Source organism: Diceros bicornis, chromosome 25 (assembly GCF_020826845.1).
Source record: "Diceros bicornis minor isolate mBicDic1 chromosome 25, mDicBic1.mat.cur, whole genome shotgun sequence".
NCBI classification, from domain to species: Eukaryota; Metazoa; Chordata; class Mammalia; order Perissodactyla; family Rhinocerotidae; genus Diceros; species Diceros bicornis.
In genome coordinates this window covers 30,482,283-30,496,366 of record NC_080764.1, presented here as the reverse complement: position 1 = coordinate 30,496,366, position 14,084 = coordinate 30,482,283, and the positions used below count along the sequence as shown (strand labels likewise).

Genomic DNA, 14,084 nt, shown 5'->3' with positions numbered 1-14,084 from the left:
GAGAAGTAGGTGGATTATGATAAGTGAATAGAGTATAAATTTATTCTTATATTTACTGGAAGGAAAGGGGAAAAAAAGGGAAAAACATATGTGCATATATTCAAGTTAGAAAAATGGAAATAATTGTTACTATAACACTTTTTATTAAAACATATTCTTAATAAAACTTGTGAATAATGCCCCAGAAATAAATATTTTACATCTATTTTGTTAGAAAGCATTCACTCTTTTTATTTAAAAAATCCAAAAAACATTGGCAAATATAAGAGCTGAATGGTTGGCAATTCAAGTGGACTTCAAGTGTTAAAACACTAAGATTTTGTCAGAAATCTTATAATAAATGTGAAATAAATGTGATATAGTAAATGTGAAACTTAAGACATTTAATCACTAGAGTATACTGTACTAGTTCTAAGAAAAGCACCTATAAGAAATAGTAATGAACTAAAAATGACTGTTGCTCTGTTATTTGGCATTAAATGACTAGAACTCTATTGTTATAAAGTGGTTGATGCATTTCATACCCATTCTTGAACTAAACATGAAACGTATAGCTACAAAAGCCACTTAGCAATCTGAATTTATTTCTTTATAATTATGGTGAAGAAATATCTTATGTTTTCATTTTCTTCAGATCTTCCTCCTCCTGTTAGATTACTGTATTTATACTGTGAATACAGTATCTGCATAATTAATTTTCAACATATGCAAACGAATATGTCTTTTCTATTGCATAACAATACAATTGCATTATTTGGTGTTAGTAAGCTGTGAAAGAGACAAAAAAAAAGCTATCTTTGAGTTAATAAACTATCTTAACTCTGTGTCTATTCTATTAATTAAAGAAAAGCAAGCTGTGCTACACATAATTGGCAAAAGCGCCTTTGAATAGAAAAAATAAGCTGCGCAAACGAAAATGGTGGCCAAGAAGAATTGGAAACGAGATTTTTGTCTTAAACCTATGAATGGTAACCAAATTTCATATCAGAAGTATTAGCTCATTAAACCAATTTTAGATTGTCGAAGATGTGTTTAAATAACGACAGCCTGCAGGAGCCTGAAGCAGGTCATTAAATCCATTGGGATTGGTGGTTTGATTTCATTTCCATCCAGACGGAGGTAGCGAAGATGAGGTCCATAACTGAAGATATCGTGCTCTGCAGGCAGGGTGGAAGTGGTAGGACATATTACAGAGACGTTCACATCTATGGAGACAAGGATAGCATGAATGAATGAATTGGAACACAAGAGACTAGGGGTGGGAAGACCAAGAAGTTATTGCAATGGTCCAATGGAGGGCCTAGTGGCCTGATCTATGAAAGTGGCAGAGATACAAACCATTTTTATGTAGGTGGGGGATTGTGCATATCTCTTTTATAAAAGTAACCCTGAAAATATGTGCAACATGTGTATAGTCATCTCACTCCATGTTCAGCTCTACATAGCAGAAAGCACTAGAAAGGACGTATTATTAAAAGCTGTGATGGAAACAAAGGTATATAGGATATATCACTTGTCTTCTAAGCTTGCAGGTGTGATAAGGCATGCTTAGATTACTATAGGATGAGACAGGTAGTATTTAGGGCGTTAGAGGTAGAGACAATAGTTAGATCTGATACTGAAAGAATGGGTAGGTTCATGGTGGTTGGATGGACAGGTGTAGATGTAGGTGGAAAATCAGTCTATTATTAGAGACGTGCTTGAAAATTATCTTAAAAATGCAAAATTTCAAATTAAGGCCAGCCCCGTGGCTTAGTGGTTAAATGCGCGTGCTCTGCTACTGTCGCCCGGGTTCGGATCCCGGGCACGCACCAACGTACTGCTTCTCCAGCCATGCTGAGGCCGCGTCCCACATACAGCAACTAGAAGGATGTGCAACTATGACATACAACTATCTACTGGGGCTTTGGGGGAAAAAAAGAAAAAGGAAGAGGATTGGCAATAGATGTTAGCTCAGAGCCGGTCTTCCTCAGCAAAAAGAGGAGGATTAGCATGGATGTTAGCTCAGGGCTGAGCTTCCTCACAAAAAAAAAAAAAAAATTTTCAAAATAATAGTGTGTGATGATAGATTTTTAAAAAAGTACCTTTAACATAAGTTTACATATGTAATACTTACAGAAAACAACCTTATATCTCCATCCTTAAGCGAGTTTAATTGGAAAGGAAATATTTGCCAAGAATTGAATTACAAAGAATTCAAGCCAGGAAACATCCCATCAGCCTTTTCAGATGGTTAGGATGTGAGGAATCACGCACTTGCCTTGGATCAGAGCCCTTGGCCTCCATGACTATACCGAAATTTAGGAGCATTCAGGAGAGAAGGCCTGTTAAACTAGCAAAATTCAAAGAAGTAGGCGTAATAGCTGATCTCAACCATGAATCTGCATAGTGCTTTAAATCCCATTTTGAAACTCTTTTGAGCAAGAGGTCTTCCCTTGGAAGAGGAGACCCACCTAACTTTGGCAATGGCCTTCCTTTGTGTCCTATAGGTGCATATGGATTTATATTGTATTGAAGGATTTTGTGTTTATAGAGAAGTTGCTTTGCTCTGATCTTATGCCATTTTGTGAATTCAACTTGCTAAAAGTAATGACTCATATTTGTATAGCAGTTTTGTGTTCATGAAGTTATTTTTCTTCACATAAATTATCACCTTATCATCATACAGCCTTTTTCAGGTAATATTATTATTCTCCCCACCTAGTTATTGCAGAAATAGTGGTCCAGACAGGTAAGGTAATGCACACAAGGTATTTCAGCAGGTAAGTGGCAGAGTTGACTTCCCACCTAGTCCTTTTCCTAACGGGTCCCATGTCTCCTGGAGAGGTTGTGTCCCTTTCAATGTGCTCTCTCCTTATCCTTATCACCCTCATGCCCTGTAGTCAATGCATGTCTGAATAAATGAAATGTGAGAAACAAATGTTCTAAATTTAATTATATTTTCACAAATTAATTGTGGTGTTTCTGAAAGAGCACGAAGAAGTGACTTATTTGAATAGATAGCATTTTTGCCAAATTTAAAGTCCCTTAAGTTGTTCGGAAGAAATAAATGTTTCCGTCATTTTGCATAAGAAAAGTTCACTGTCCGGTAAATTTTGAGAATTCTTCATGTAAAAGGTATGTTTCTTGGAGACCACTTCATTAAAAAGTAGAGTAGATTATGTGGCCAGAGGAACTAAGTACTTTAACAGTTATTATAATGCAGTGTGATATAACGGTGAGCCAATAATTCTAGCCAGGGCAATTTTTATTTTACATTTATGTTCTTGGAATATAGAAATGACCATGCTTGGTATCTATATTAAGAAGCAAATAAATCAATTTTTCTTTGTTGATATTGTTGCTGTTAAAATTATTCTAATATTATTATTTTAGCTTACCTCCATTGATAAAATGTTTTCTAAAGTCTTGTATTGTAAGGATAGAAGAAAAATGCGCTTTGATTATATTGTCTGAGTGGAAAAAAACACTTACAATGAGAAGCATTGGACTCAGGTCTGGGTTATTGTATTTACTCTTTGTCCTTGGGCAAACATCCTCACCTAGCTGAGCCTCAGTTCCTTTTTCTTCAGAAATTCCTAATAGTGGCACACAAGGTTCTTGTGAAGATTAACTAGTGGTTATCAAAGTGTGGTCCCTGGACCAGCAGCATCCAAACTACCTGGGAACTAAATTGTTAGGCCCCACCCCAGACCTACTGATTCAGAAACTCTGGAAGTCAGGCCCAGCAACCTGTGTTTTATAAGCCCTCCGGGTGATTTTGATGCACGCTAAGGTATGAGAAAAATTAAAAAATAGAAATATATGAGGAAAAGATTTTAGAGATTGAAAAATCTCTAAAATGCGAGTGGAGGAAGAACAGTCTTCTTCTTCTTTGTGTAACTTTGTATAACAATTTAAGTGCCCAACATTTGTGCCCAAATGTGTATTGAATTTTGCTGCCTTACTCTTAAACACGCTTATTCTCAAATTCTCAGGGGCATCCCTAATTCACAAACAGGGATCTATGAGGAAGCCCTTTAAATTGACTTCCCACATCAAATGTCCTTTGGGGCTTTTGTTACCAGATAAGGAATGCACCTGTGAAAGCACAGAACTTTCATCAGGAAAAAAATTATATATATTTAGGTCAATATTGGCTGTTGTACTATTTGGTTCAGTGAAACATATTCAGCTATTAACATCTTTTTTTTCTGTTGCATCTTTTGCTTTTGACTACAGGATTAAACAATGTGTCTCATCACCATGGAAAAATGATTGCCATGGCAGCAGCCTCCCTGTTAGTTCCGGGATTGAGGCTCAAGTATGCCGTTACAAAAACCAAAACATAATCTTGAATAACTGAGTACTCAGTGGAAAAATAGTCTATTCTTATAAATGGGATGTTTATGTGATTATTTGCTTAAATGAAACTTTAGTGAGTAATAACCTGGCAGCACAACCTTCTGACAGTTACCTGTGCTATTTTCCTCCAAACCATCTTACTGATTCTCACTTTACGAATGTATTTCATAAGATTATTCAGGAGAAGCGTCTTCAGGATTATCTTCCTAAAGGGCTTGCGCTGGTGTTGAGGATGCATGGATAGGTGCCAGGCTGGTACCAATACCCTTGTGGCTGGACCAAGATATTGCCCACTTCTACACCGGCTTCAGCCTGGTCTCAGACATAATTGAGAAGATGCCAAGTTTGTCTTTACTGTCTCCAGCCTCTTATTTCTATAAGCACTTTTTTTCTTGATGGTATCCCTGCCTCCAACACACTTTGCACTCCTCTCTCTCCCTTATCAGAAACTATTTTCAAGAAAGGAGCAGGTATTCTACTTTGTTGATTGCCGTTAGTCCTAAGGAGTTGCCAACTTCCAGGGGCATTTGTTTCCATTTCGACTGAGCAAAGCCTTAAACTACAGTATTGATTCCCAAATGCATAGTCCCCAGAGCAGCAGTCTTAGCATCACCTGGGAACTTGTTAGAAAGGAAAAGTCTCAGGTCCTATCCAGACCTACTCAGTCAGAAACTCCGGGGTGGAGCCACCAATCTATGCACTCCAAAGTTTGAGAAACCCACTGATCTAAAGCAGAGACTCTAATTAGGGTGGTCTCAGGCACCAGCTGTCCTATAGCTTTTAGGACAGAGGTGCCTTCCTGATGCCTCCTAAATCATATTCCTGCTGTTACTATTCATGAGGTTGTTTGTACCTGGTACACTTTCTTAAATAAATCTACCCAGTGAACCAGAAATATTGGAATCTCTTCAGAGTAAAACGACATAGAGACATTTAATTTCGGCGATAGATAATAGCCCTCTGTAGATTGTTAAAGTCCACTTTTCAATCAGCAATTTGATGATTTGAACTTCTTGGCTCATTAATACTCTCTGTGAATAGACAAAACAATGCTGAAAATTGAATATAAACTAAAAAAAATCTAAGGACACATTAGCTGGGGGAAAAGAACCAACACAGTTGCTATTTTTATAGAAGATACAGAATAAATTTAATGACCATGAGCATTTTGGTCAAAGACACACCCTGATGGTTACTTACTTTTAATTTTGTTATGATCAAGGTGAAGATGCTGGAGATGAGCACTGATTCGGGGAACCTTTGTGAGTTGATTGTGAGACAGTTGAAGATCTATAATTGATGATACATTAAAACCACTTGAAGGGAGACCTGCATCTGATAATTTGTTGTGGTTGAGCCTCAGGAAGGCCACTTTAGGAATCACATTAAAATAATTTTCTGGTATTCCTTCAATGGAATTGTTGTCTAAATATAGTTGCATTGTATTGGCTGGTAATCTTGGTGGCATATTCCTCAGGGCGTTCTTGGCCATATTTAGCTGCATGAGGTTCTTGAGTCCCTTAAAGGTGTCTCTTTGAAAGGCGTTGTCTAATAGTTTATTGTGCTGCAGGTCAAGAAGGGTCAAATTCTCCAGATTGCTGAAGGTCCCTTGAGGAATTCTGGACACCTTGTTCCTAGCTAATTGCAATTGTTCTAAACTTCTTGGCAATGGAGAAGGTACCTCCTCTAGCTCATTATCTTCCAGAAATAAGAAAAGCAGCTTCTTTAGTTGGCTCAGGGCTCCTTTTTCAATTCCATAGTTGGTGATTTTGTTCTTGTTTAGATTTATCCATCGCAGCTGGGTGGCATTCTCGAATGGCTTCTCAGGAATGGTTTCTATCAGGTTGTTTTCAAGATAAAGATACCAGATCCTTGAAGGAATAGCCGGGATTTCTTTGAGACCTCGATTTTCACAGTATAAAGCAGTAGGGAAACTGGGGGGACAGAAACATTCCCTGGGACAATCGAAGTCATGCATAGTCCAATCGTCTGGCTCATTTACCTCATAGACCTGCCTCACACTTCGAGTCCATGCAGTATCTGCTATCAATAACAACCAGATGATGAAACAGATTGTGGTTGCCATTATAGTACCTAGAATAAAGGATACAACTGTTAAATGTTTGAAGATCTTGACCTTTAGATAATTATATGCACCAAAATGTTGAGTAAACATTGCTTCTTTGGAGAGAAGGTAAAGACATGTCAACATTTTATACATGGATATCAAGTAATTCACATTTATTTAGTAGGCACTATAGCAAAGCATTTTGCAAACATTGCAACTGACTCACCAACTTGTAGCTTTCTGGTTTTAACCCAATCACAATGAAAACTGAGAAATGGAAAGCAAATTTTAGGAGCTCTAAGTGCTTTTCCATTTCAAGCTATTTAATGCAAGGATGTTAACCAAAACTCAGAGTTGAATACAAGAGTACAAAAAAGTGATCTTTTAATAGCCCAAATGGAGAGTGTGTGTTGTTTCTAAGAAGTAGGCATATGCTTTTACTTTTACTCCTAAATGAGAAAACCATCTGGATGAGATTTCCCAGGCTTTTTGGTCCTTGAGCCAAAGAAATAGAGAGATCAAAAACATTTTAGCAGTTTGTTGTGAAGGAAGGTTCTAAGATCTGAAGAAAAGTGTGTGATTAATCTCTTGCTCTGTTGCTCAACTTCTCAGGTAAGTTTTATTTTGGGGTAGGGGGAAAGATTTCTAATATTACAAACACAAAATCAAGTTGTTCAGCCAAGAAATTTAGATTATAAACTCTCTCTTTCTATAGGTATATATCACAATTAGGCAGGTAATATATTAAATTATGGCATTTCTACGGTTGATAAGAAACAAAACAAAATAAACAACATGTTTAGGATACAGATAAAGCTCCATATTTTCAATATGGCTACTAACAAATAGGTTAAACTTACTGATACATGAAACATATAAGACATAAACCCTCCCCATTGAATCAATAAGGTTATGGGTACAATGAACTACTCTAACAGGAAAGAAAATACATATATGTAACAGTAAGTTTCTGACCAAGGTATATTTAGTTCAACCGCTTGATAATAAGGACAGAGTAAATTTTACTGATTCCTTAGGAAAAGATAAAATCAGCGTCACTTATGAAATGCTGATCTTTCAATTGCACCACTAAACTGAAGGAAATGACAAGTGCAGAGCTGTTTCCGCAAGCTGTCAAATTTCTTACGATTGCAGAATTCTGCTCTGGTCACCTTCCAATAGAGACACATTAAAACATTCTTTTTTTCAGAATAGGAATTTGCTCTAGTTATTGAAGCTGCAACCCTGCCTCTGATGAATCAGAACTTTGCAATCTTAACTTTAAGAGTTTTTAAAAGTGCAAAATAGTTTACCTTGCTGTCCAGGAATATACCGTTGAGTCCTGTGCCTGGGTCTGAAGTTTGTTAAAAATCAAAGAAAAAAAAAAAAAACTTTGACTAAAACAATTTGTTTTTATTTTATGCTTTCAAGCCTCCTATGAGAAAAAATAAAACCTACTCTGCCTGGTCACTATGAACACCTTTTGATCTATTGTTTCCACTTTGACAGGGCTTCAGAAGACCGCTTACCTCAATCTTGTTGGATCTTCTTCCTCCCTTTCTATTGGTCACTGCTCAATCACAGTAATGGATTGTCCCAGGCTCCACTGTCGTGTTTTTATGAATCCACCCTAATATAAATGCATCGGTGGCTCCAATTTTTAACCCCTCCAACAACTGCAGCACATCGGTACCTAGGCAGCCCAGCACAGGAAATTGTGACTTAATCTCAAAAACATATAGCAAAAATCCAGGGCAATTTTTACTCTGAATTCACAGTTCCAAAAATGTTGTAATGTACCGATACCTAGAACTGATCTACCAGCAGGAAGCTGAAGGCAGTTTTGATTTCAAGTATTAAAAAAAGAGATTTTAAAGCATTTTTCTCTAGTTGATTTTTTTTTTAATTGAATACAAAGAAACGAAGGTCAATGTGCTCTGTTTATAGGGAAATATTTAATTCATTTCTCTTGTATACCAGATGCTGGAATTCTATTTTAGATATATTGTGTTTGATTAAAGGACAAAGAGAGAGAAAAATATATTTGAAAAATTTAAAAATGAAATCTGGGAAGCTTACCTGATGTTGGCACTAACTAAACATGGTGTTATGATCTGTTCTATAGAAATAATTTTGGTATCTCTATTTTCTACTGGGAGCTTTATTCCAAGTAATTATTAAAATGAGATTTTTTTCTCTCATTATAACAGATGTTTTGCATTTAGTCCATTACAGGACATTCTGTTCCGCTGCTATTTTCTTTAACGCATAAGTCTAAGATAATGTGTCTTCTAGGTCTTATATTTGAGAAAATAATTGGTATGGCTTTTGAGGAAAGATACAAAATAATTTCATTTTCAGACATTATTCTGTTGATTGATTGTAATCATTTTGTGTTTCAAAATCTATCTTATTCTAGGATCAAGAAGTTTAAGGAATGTGACTCATGCAACAGCGCTCACAGAAGTATTATCAAAGATAGAGCGCAGGGGAGAAGAGAGAAGAAATCTCAAAGGACCTTTACTGAACCACCCGCCTCTTCCCTCCTAACCGTAGGCAGGTCAGTTAGAGCTGTTTCATCACCTGTAAGGTAGTAATGGACTACCTCTCAGGTTGGCCCTATTGTTGTAAATGATTATGGAGATATTAGCCTTGTTTAGTATTCAACACTCTCAACTGGGAAATTCATTTAAGAGCTTTTATAGACTAAGATCTGATTCAGACATGATCTCTTAGTAGCTTTACAGGGACACTCATAACATATTTTAAGAAAAAAATCAAGTGTTGTTTGCTTTCTCACAACAATGATCTCTCTCTACTGCATTTTTTCATTTTCTCTCTCTTCTTTTTCTATGTACTCAGGACATAAACAACAGATGATCTTCAAATCCACATGGCTCCCTTCAGCTACTCTCTTATTTCTTAATTTTCTTTTTTAGCTAAACTTATTTCGGTCATTTTTTAATTCTATTACACAAACGTTGCTACGTGTTCATTGTAGGAACATCAGAGTAGTATCTGGGCTGCCTCCAATCTTCATTTCCTGTTCACCATTCCACCCATGATCCATCCACCAAAATATGGCTTCTAATCCCTCTACTTCCCTAAAATTGCTCTGACAAAAACCGGCAATGATTTTCATATTTACTAATCTATTGAAGTCTTTTAGTGTTTAGCTTATTTGACTTGTCTTTCGACAATGTTGACCAACCCTTTTTCTTAAATGTTTCTCTTAGTTTCTCTGACATGATTCTCTCTTAGTTTTTTCCTCCCCCTTTCTATTAACTTCTCTCTGTTTATATCCTGAAGCTCTCTGTTTCTTCTAACATTTTTTTAAAGTGTTTCTAACATTTAGAGCTCTTTGAGATTCTGTCCTCTGTTTTGTGCCCTTCTTGCTCTACGCACATTTCCAGTGAGATTCTGAGGTTTTAACCATCTGTCTATTATGATGACTCCTGAGTCTCTATGTCCAGTCCAGCCTCTGGAAGAAGACCTGCACTCCAGTGTGTGTATACACCTGCTTTGTAGAAATCTCCCATTGCATGGCTGAAAGACATATACCTAAAATGAAATCAATTCATATACCTAAATATCTCCCTTTACTTCTAACTACTCTCATCGTTTTATACTTTTGAGTGACATTATCAGCTTATTCAATCTCCTAAACCAGAAATCTGGAAGTCATTCTTAACTCTTCCCTCTCATTTTGTGAGCATATGATAACAATCACATTTTAAGGACTCTGGGAGACATGATATAAATAAAAATGACCATGTACAATGCTTGCTAGGTTTGGTATCATTGTTTCCAGACTAAAAACACAGGATGTTTTCCTCTGTTAGTGTAATCTCTGTCTACCTATATCTTCATTTTTCCTATAACAATCCAATCTGCCCTCCTTTGATGACTGATTCCTGGAGGATAGGGACTTAAACTCTTCATTGGAACTGCTCAAGTGATGGTTCAATAAATTAAGATGATGGTGAGAATGTCTGAGTCATGCTAGCCGTTACAAGAATTAATGCAAGACTCTGCCCAGTCTCATCTGACTCTGCTAAGAGGGACGACGGAAGCCTAAGGGGTAATGATGTGGTTTTGGTATTGTCTCCTTATGACAGACGGATATTTTAGAAGCCCATGGGGTTTTGGACATATCAGGTATTCAATAAATATACACTGATTGAGTGAATGAACAAATAAACATGCAAGGCACATGTACCGCTTTTAATAGCCATGAGTTTTTTGATCAGAATAACTATGCAAAAAGAAACATAGTGGAGAGCCTTATATATATGGTAAAAAAAAAAAAAAAAAGTACAAGTTTTCCTTTTGCATCTTATTAGTTGCTTGAGCTTGCACGGGCTATTTAACCGTCATGAGCCTAAGTCTACCCATAATGCACCTGCCCTGACTACTATGAGGGGTTGTTTGAAAATCAAAAGAGATGATGAAGGTGACCATGTCAGATAAGTGTAGGAAAATTTTACAGTGAAAAAACTTAAAGCTCAAGGAGAACCTACAAATCATCTCTTCAAACTCTCTCCTTTGACATACGAGGAGAATGAGGCCCAGAAATTTCTTTCAGCAGAGAGCGTGATAGTTGGCATCTTGGCCTTCTGAGAGAAGTCCTTTTAGAAACTTGAGATGGGGTTAAAGTGTTGTTATTGTTGTTATTTTAACGTTTTTTCCTCCTTTTAGGGCTTCTTAATATTTCCTATTTGCTTATCTTCTTTCTACTTCCTCCTACTAAAAGGGAGGATGCTTTGCTAAACTGTCTTAGACTGAGGAATTTACCTTGTTACGTTCCTGAAGGCCACTGACATTTTAAAAGAGAAGGCAGTGTATGAGGGTATAAAAGATGTGAAACTGTAATATGATTTCAACTTTGTTGGTGTATGTGTCTACACGTCTATTTTAGCAATGTTGGATACTTAGGTGCTCCCAAGAGCTTTGTTCACGTACAATTGACTAGACTTTTGCTAAGAAAAATAATTTTTTCCTAATAAATCAATTTTAGCTTTATTTGACTATACTCTGTCAAATAATTTAAAAATATAAAAGAAATCCACTAAAATATATAGCCGACACACACCCACACATATACATACATTATTGAAAAATTTTGTCAAAATGATACATTTAAAATATAGTAATGATACATTTAAAAGGTCAAAATTACCACAAAACTGATAATAAAGATAGCAATCCCCTACCCCACCCACCTCAGTGTGAGGCCCATTCCCAAGAGGCCATTATTTTCAACTCCATTACAAATTTCTTTTAACATAGAAAGGTTTTTTTTTTGGCTGGGAAAGATTTGCCCTGAGCTAACATCTGTTGCCAATCTTCCTCTTTTATTTTCCTTCCCAATGCCCCAGTGCATGGTTGTATATCCTAGATGTGAGTCCCTCTAGTTCTTCTGTGTGAGCTGCCACCATAGCATGGCAACTGACAGATAGGTGGTGTGGTTCCGCGACCATAAAGTGAACCTGGGCCACCAAAGGAGTGAGAGGGCCGAACTTTAACCACTGGCTCTGGATTTCTTTTAGTATTTACTTTAATTACTTGTATTCTTTTGTTTATTTTCTTATTAGATAAGGATTTAGCACACTTCCTCAGTCCCACTCCTTACCCCACCTGCATCCATGATTCCCTTCAGTAACACCTAATGTATGCATATCACAAACTTTGATTAAACAAAGTTTGCATACAATATTGTGCAATACAAATATTGTTTACTGCTGAAATAAACAGTGCAAAATTATTTTAATTCCTTCATTGTACTGCAATTATTTGCTATATGTATATATATAACTATACATAGTATGTTCTATATACATATACAAATATTTCAGTAATATTTTCTAAAATCTCAAACAGAATTGTAAAATTATTTTACAAAATTTTTTGCACTCAGTGAGTAAGGGTAACATAGCGTGCTGTTGAAAGCCAGACTTGCTTGGGTTTGAGTAAATTTCTGCCATTTACTAGCTGTGAGACCTTGCACAATTATTTATCTTTGTCTTAATCTCCTTATCTGTAAATTAAAGATAAGAATAAGGATAATAATAAGAGTAATAATACCTCCTCATAGGGTTGTTGTAAAAATTAAATGAGTTAATTTTTTAAAGCACTTAGGATGTTATAAAAGCAGTGATAAATAAAATCAGGCATATTAGGTCCCCTTTTTTCTCCTGGGAGATATTTACCCTGAAATTCTATATTCTCCTACTTCAATCTAGTTTGCTTGCTGTTGCAAACCAACCTAAGCAAATTTGGCAGACTATAGTCATTAGGATTTTTTACGGCACACTTCAGTTGTCTGATAATGATGGCTATAGGAATCTTCCTTTACAACCTACACAGAGGTATCATGTTTGATGAAAGTAAGTGCCGCTCAGTGATATCTTACATAAGAGGCAATTATTTGCAACGGGTGTTAAAAAAATTCACATTGAGTCCTCGTTATGAGGTTTCTTTAAAGGTTAACTAAGTTTACTAAGATGTAGATTAAAACTAACACAAAAATTGCACTTTCTGTCTCTGCTGAAGTAGCGTCTTTTAGTATATTTATGGATAATACAACCTTTGCTCTCTGGGCCTCTGGGATTGTTGTGTCCTGGGCTTCTTTAGCCCATCTGCTGTGTTAGATCCCTTGTTACTTCCTGGATCTTGTGTTCTGTTCTTTCTTGGTTAACTCCACAGTATTGGCAGAGCACAGCCTTGGATCACTTCCTGTGCATCTGAGACACTTGTTTGTGTGTGAACTCACATGTATAAAAATGTGTTCATTCAGCCCACCCACTTAACTGATATTTTGACTGGATAGAATTCTAATTTGAAATAACGTTCCTTCCAAATTTTGAAGGTATTTGAATAAGCGATTGTCTTGTTGCTTCTGAAGTTGAAATTAAAAGAGTTGATAAAATCGTGATTTTCAGTTTTCAGACTGTGACCTTTTTTTGCTCTCTGGAAACTTTTGGGATTTTCCTTTCATCTTAAGTTTCTGAACTTTTACAACAATATAGAGAGGTATTTCACTCACCCGCCAGGTGCTCAATGAGCCCTTTCAATCTGGAACTCCATGTCCATGTAGTCTATCAATTTTTTCTATTTTTTTATGTCTTAGTGTACCTCCTGGTTAGATTGTCTAATTCTCTTATCTATTCTTCTCTACTTCCCTTTTCAAAAAATTTTGATGCTTTCTGACAGATTTCCTTAATTTTATCTTCTGACCTTTAAAATTTCTATATAATGTATCATATATTTATTTTGGGAACATTGTTATCTGGTTGTTCCTTTCCTAAAGCATTCTTTTGTTTTATGTAATTACTATCTTCTCTGATCACGTTCAAAACGAGATGAAAAACTATAAAGTTTTGGTAGTATTGTGAGTTTTTTCCTGCTCCCTGCAATAATTTTATTTCCTTGATTTCTTTTTTTTCTTGGCTTGATTTGACCTATAGAGGTATTTCATATTGGAGGCTTTCCTCACATGTGTGATGATGCTTTGCTGAACTTTGATACTTAAGAGGAAAACGCTAATAATCTTATTGGAAGACCTATGAGAATCAAAAACACTTTTTGGTTAATGACCAGGTATTCTTTCTCTCTCTCTCTCTCCCCACATAAATATACTACACACACACACGCACACACACACACACGTGTG

General features: G+C 36.2%; 1 protein-coding gene across 1 annotated transcript; it reads right to left on the bottom strand.

Moving 5' to 3' along the window:
- Positions 1 to 1,032: 1,032 nt before the first annotated feature.
- Positions 1,033 to 13,050, bottom strand: KERA (keratocan). Its single transcript, XM_058568675.1, has 4 exons — positions 12,999 to 13,050; positions 7,726 to 7,776; positions 5,545 to 6,438; positions 1,033 to 1,205 (listed from the first exon to the last, which is right to left on the bottom strand). The coding sequence occupies exons 3-4, from the start codon at positions 6,428 to 6,430 to the stop codon at positions 1,033 to 1,035; spliced, it is 1,059 nt and encodes a 352-aa protein (XP_058424658.1). The 5' UTR covers positions 6,431 to 6,438; positions 7,726 to 7,776; positions 12,999 to 13,050.
- Positions 13,051 to 14,084: the final 1,034 nt, after the last annotated feature.

Coding starts and splice junctions, on each gene's coding strand:
- KERA (XM_058568675.1), bottom strand. CDS start 6,430: ATGGCAACCACAATCTGTTTCATCATCTGGTTGTTATTGATAGCAGAT. Junction 1,206..5,544: donor TGATCATAACAAAATTAAAA/GTAAGTAACCAT, acceptor TTGTCTCCATAG/ATGTGAACGTCTCTGTAATA.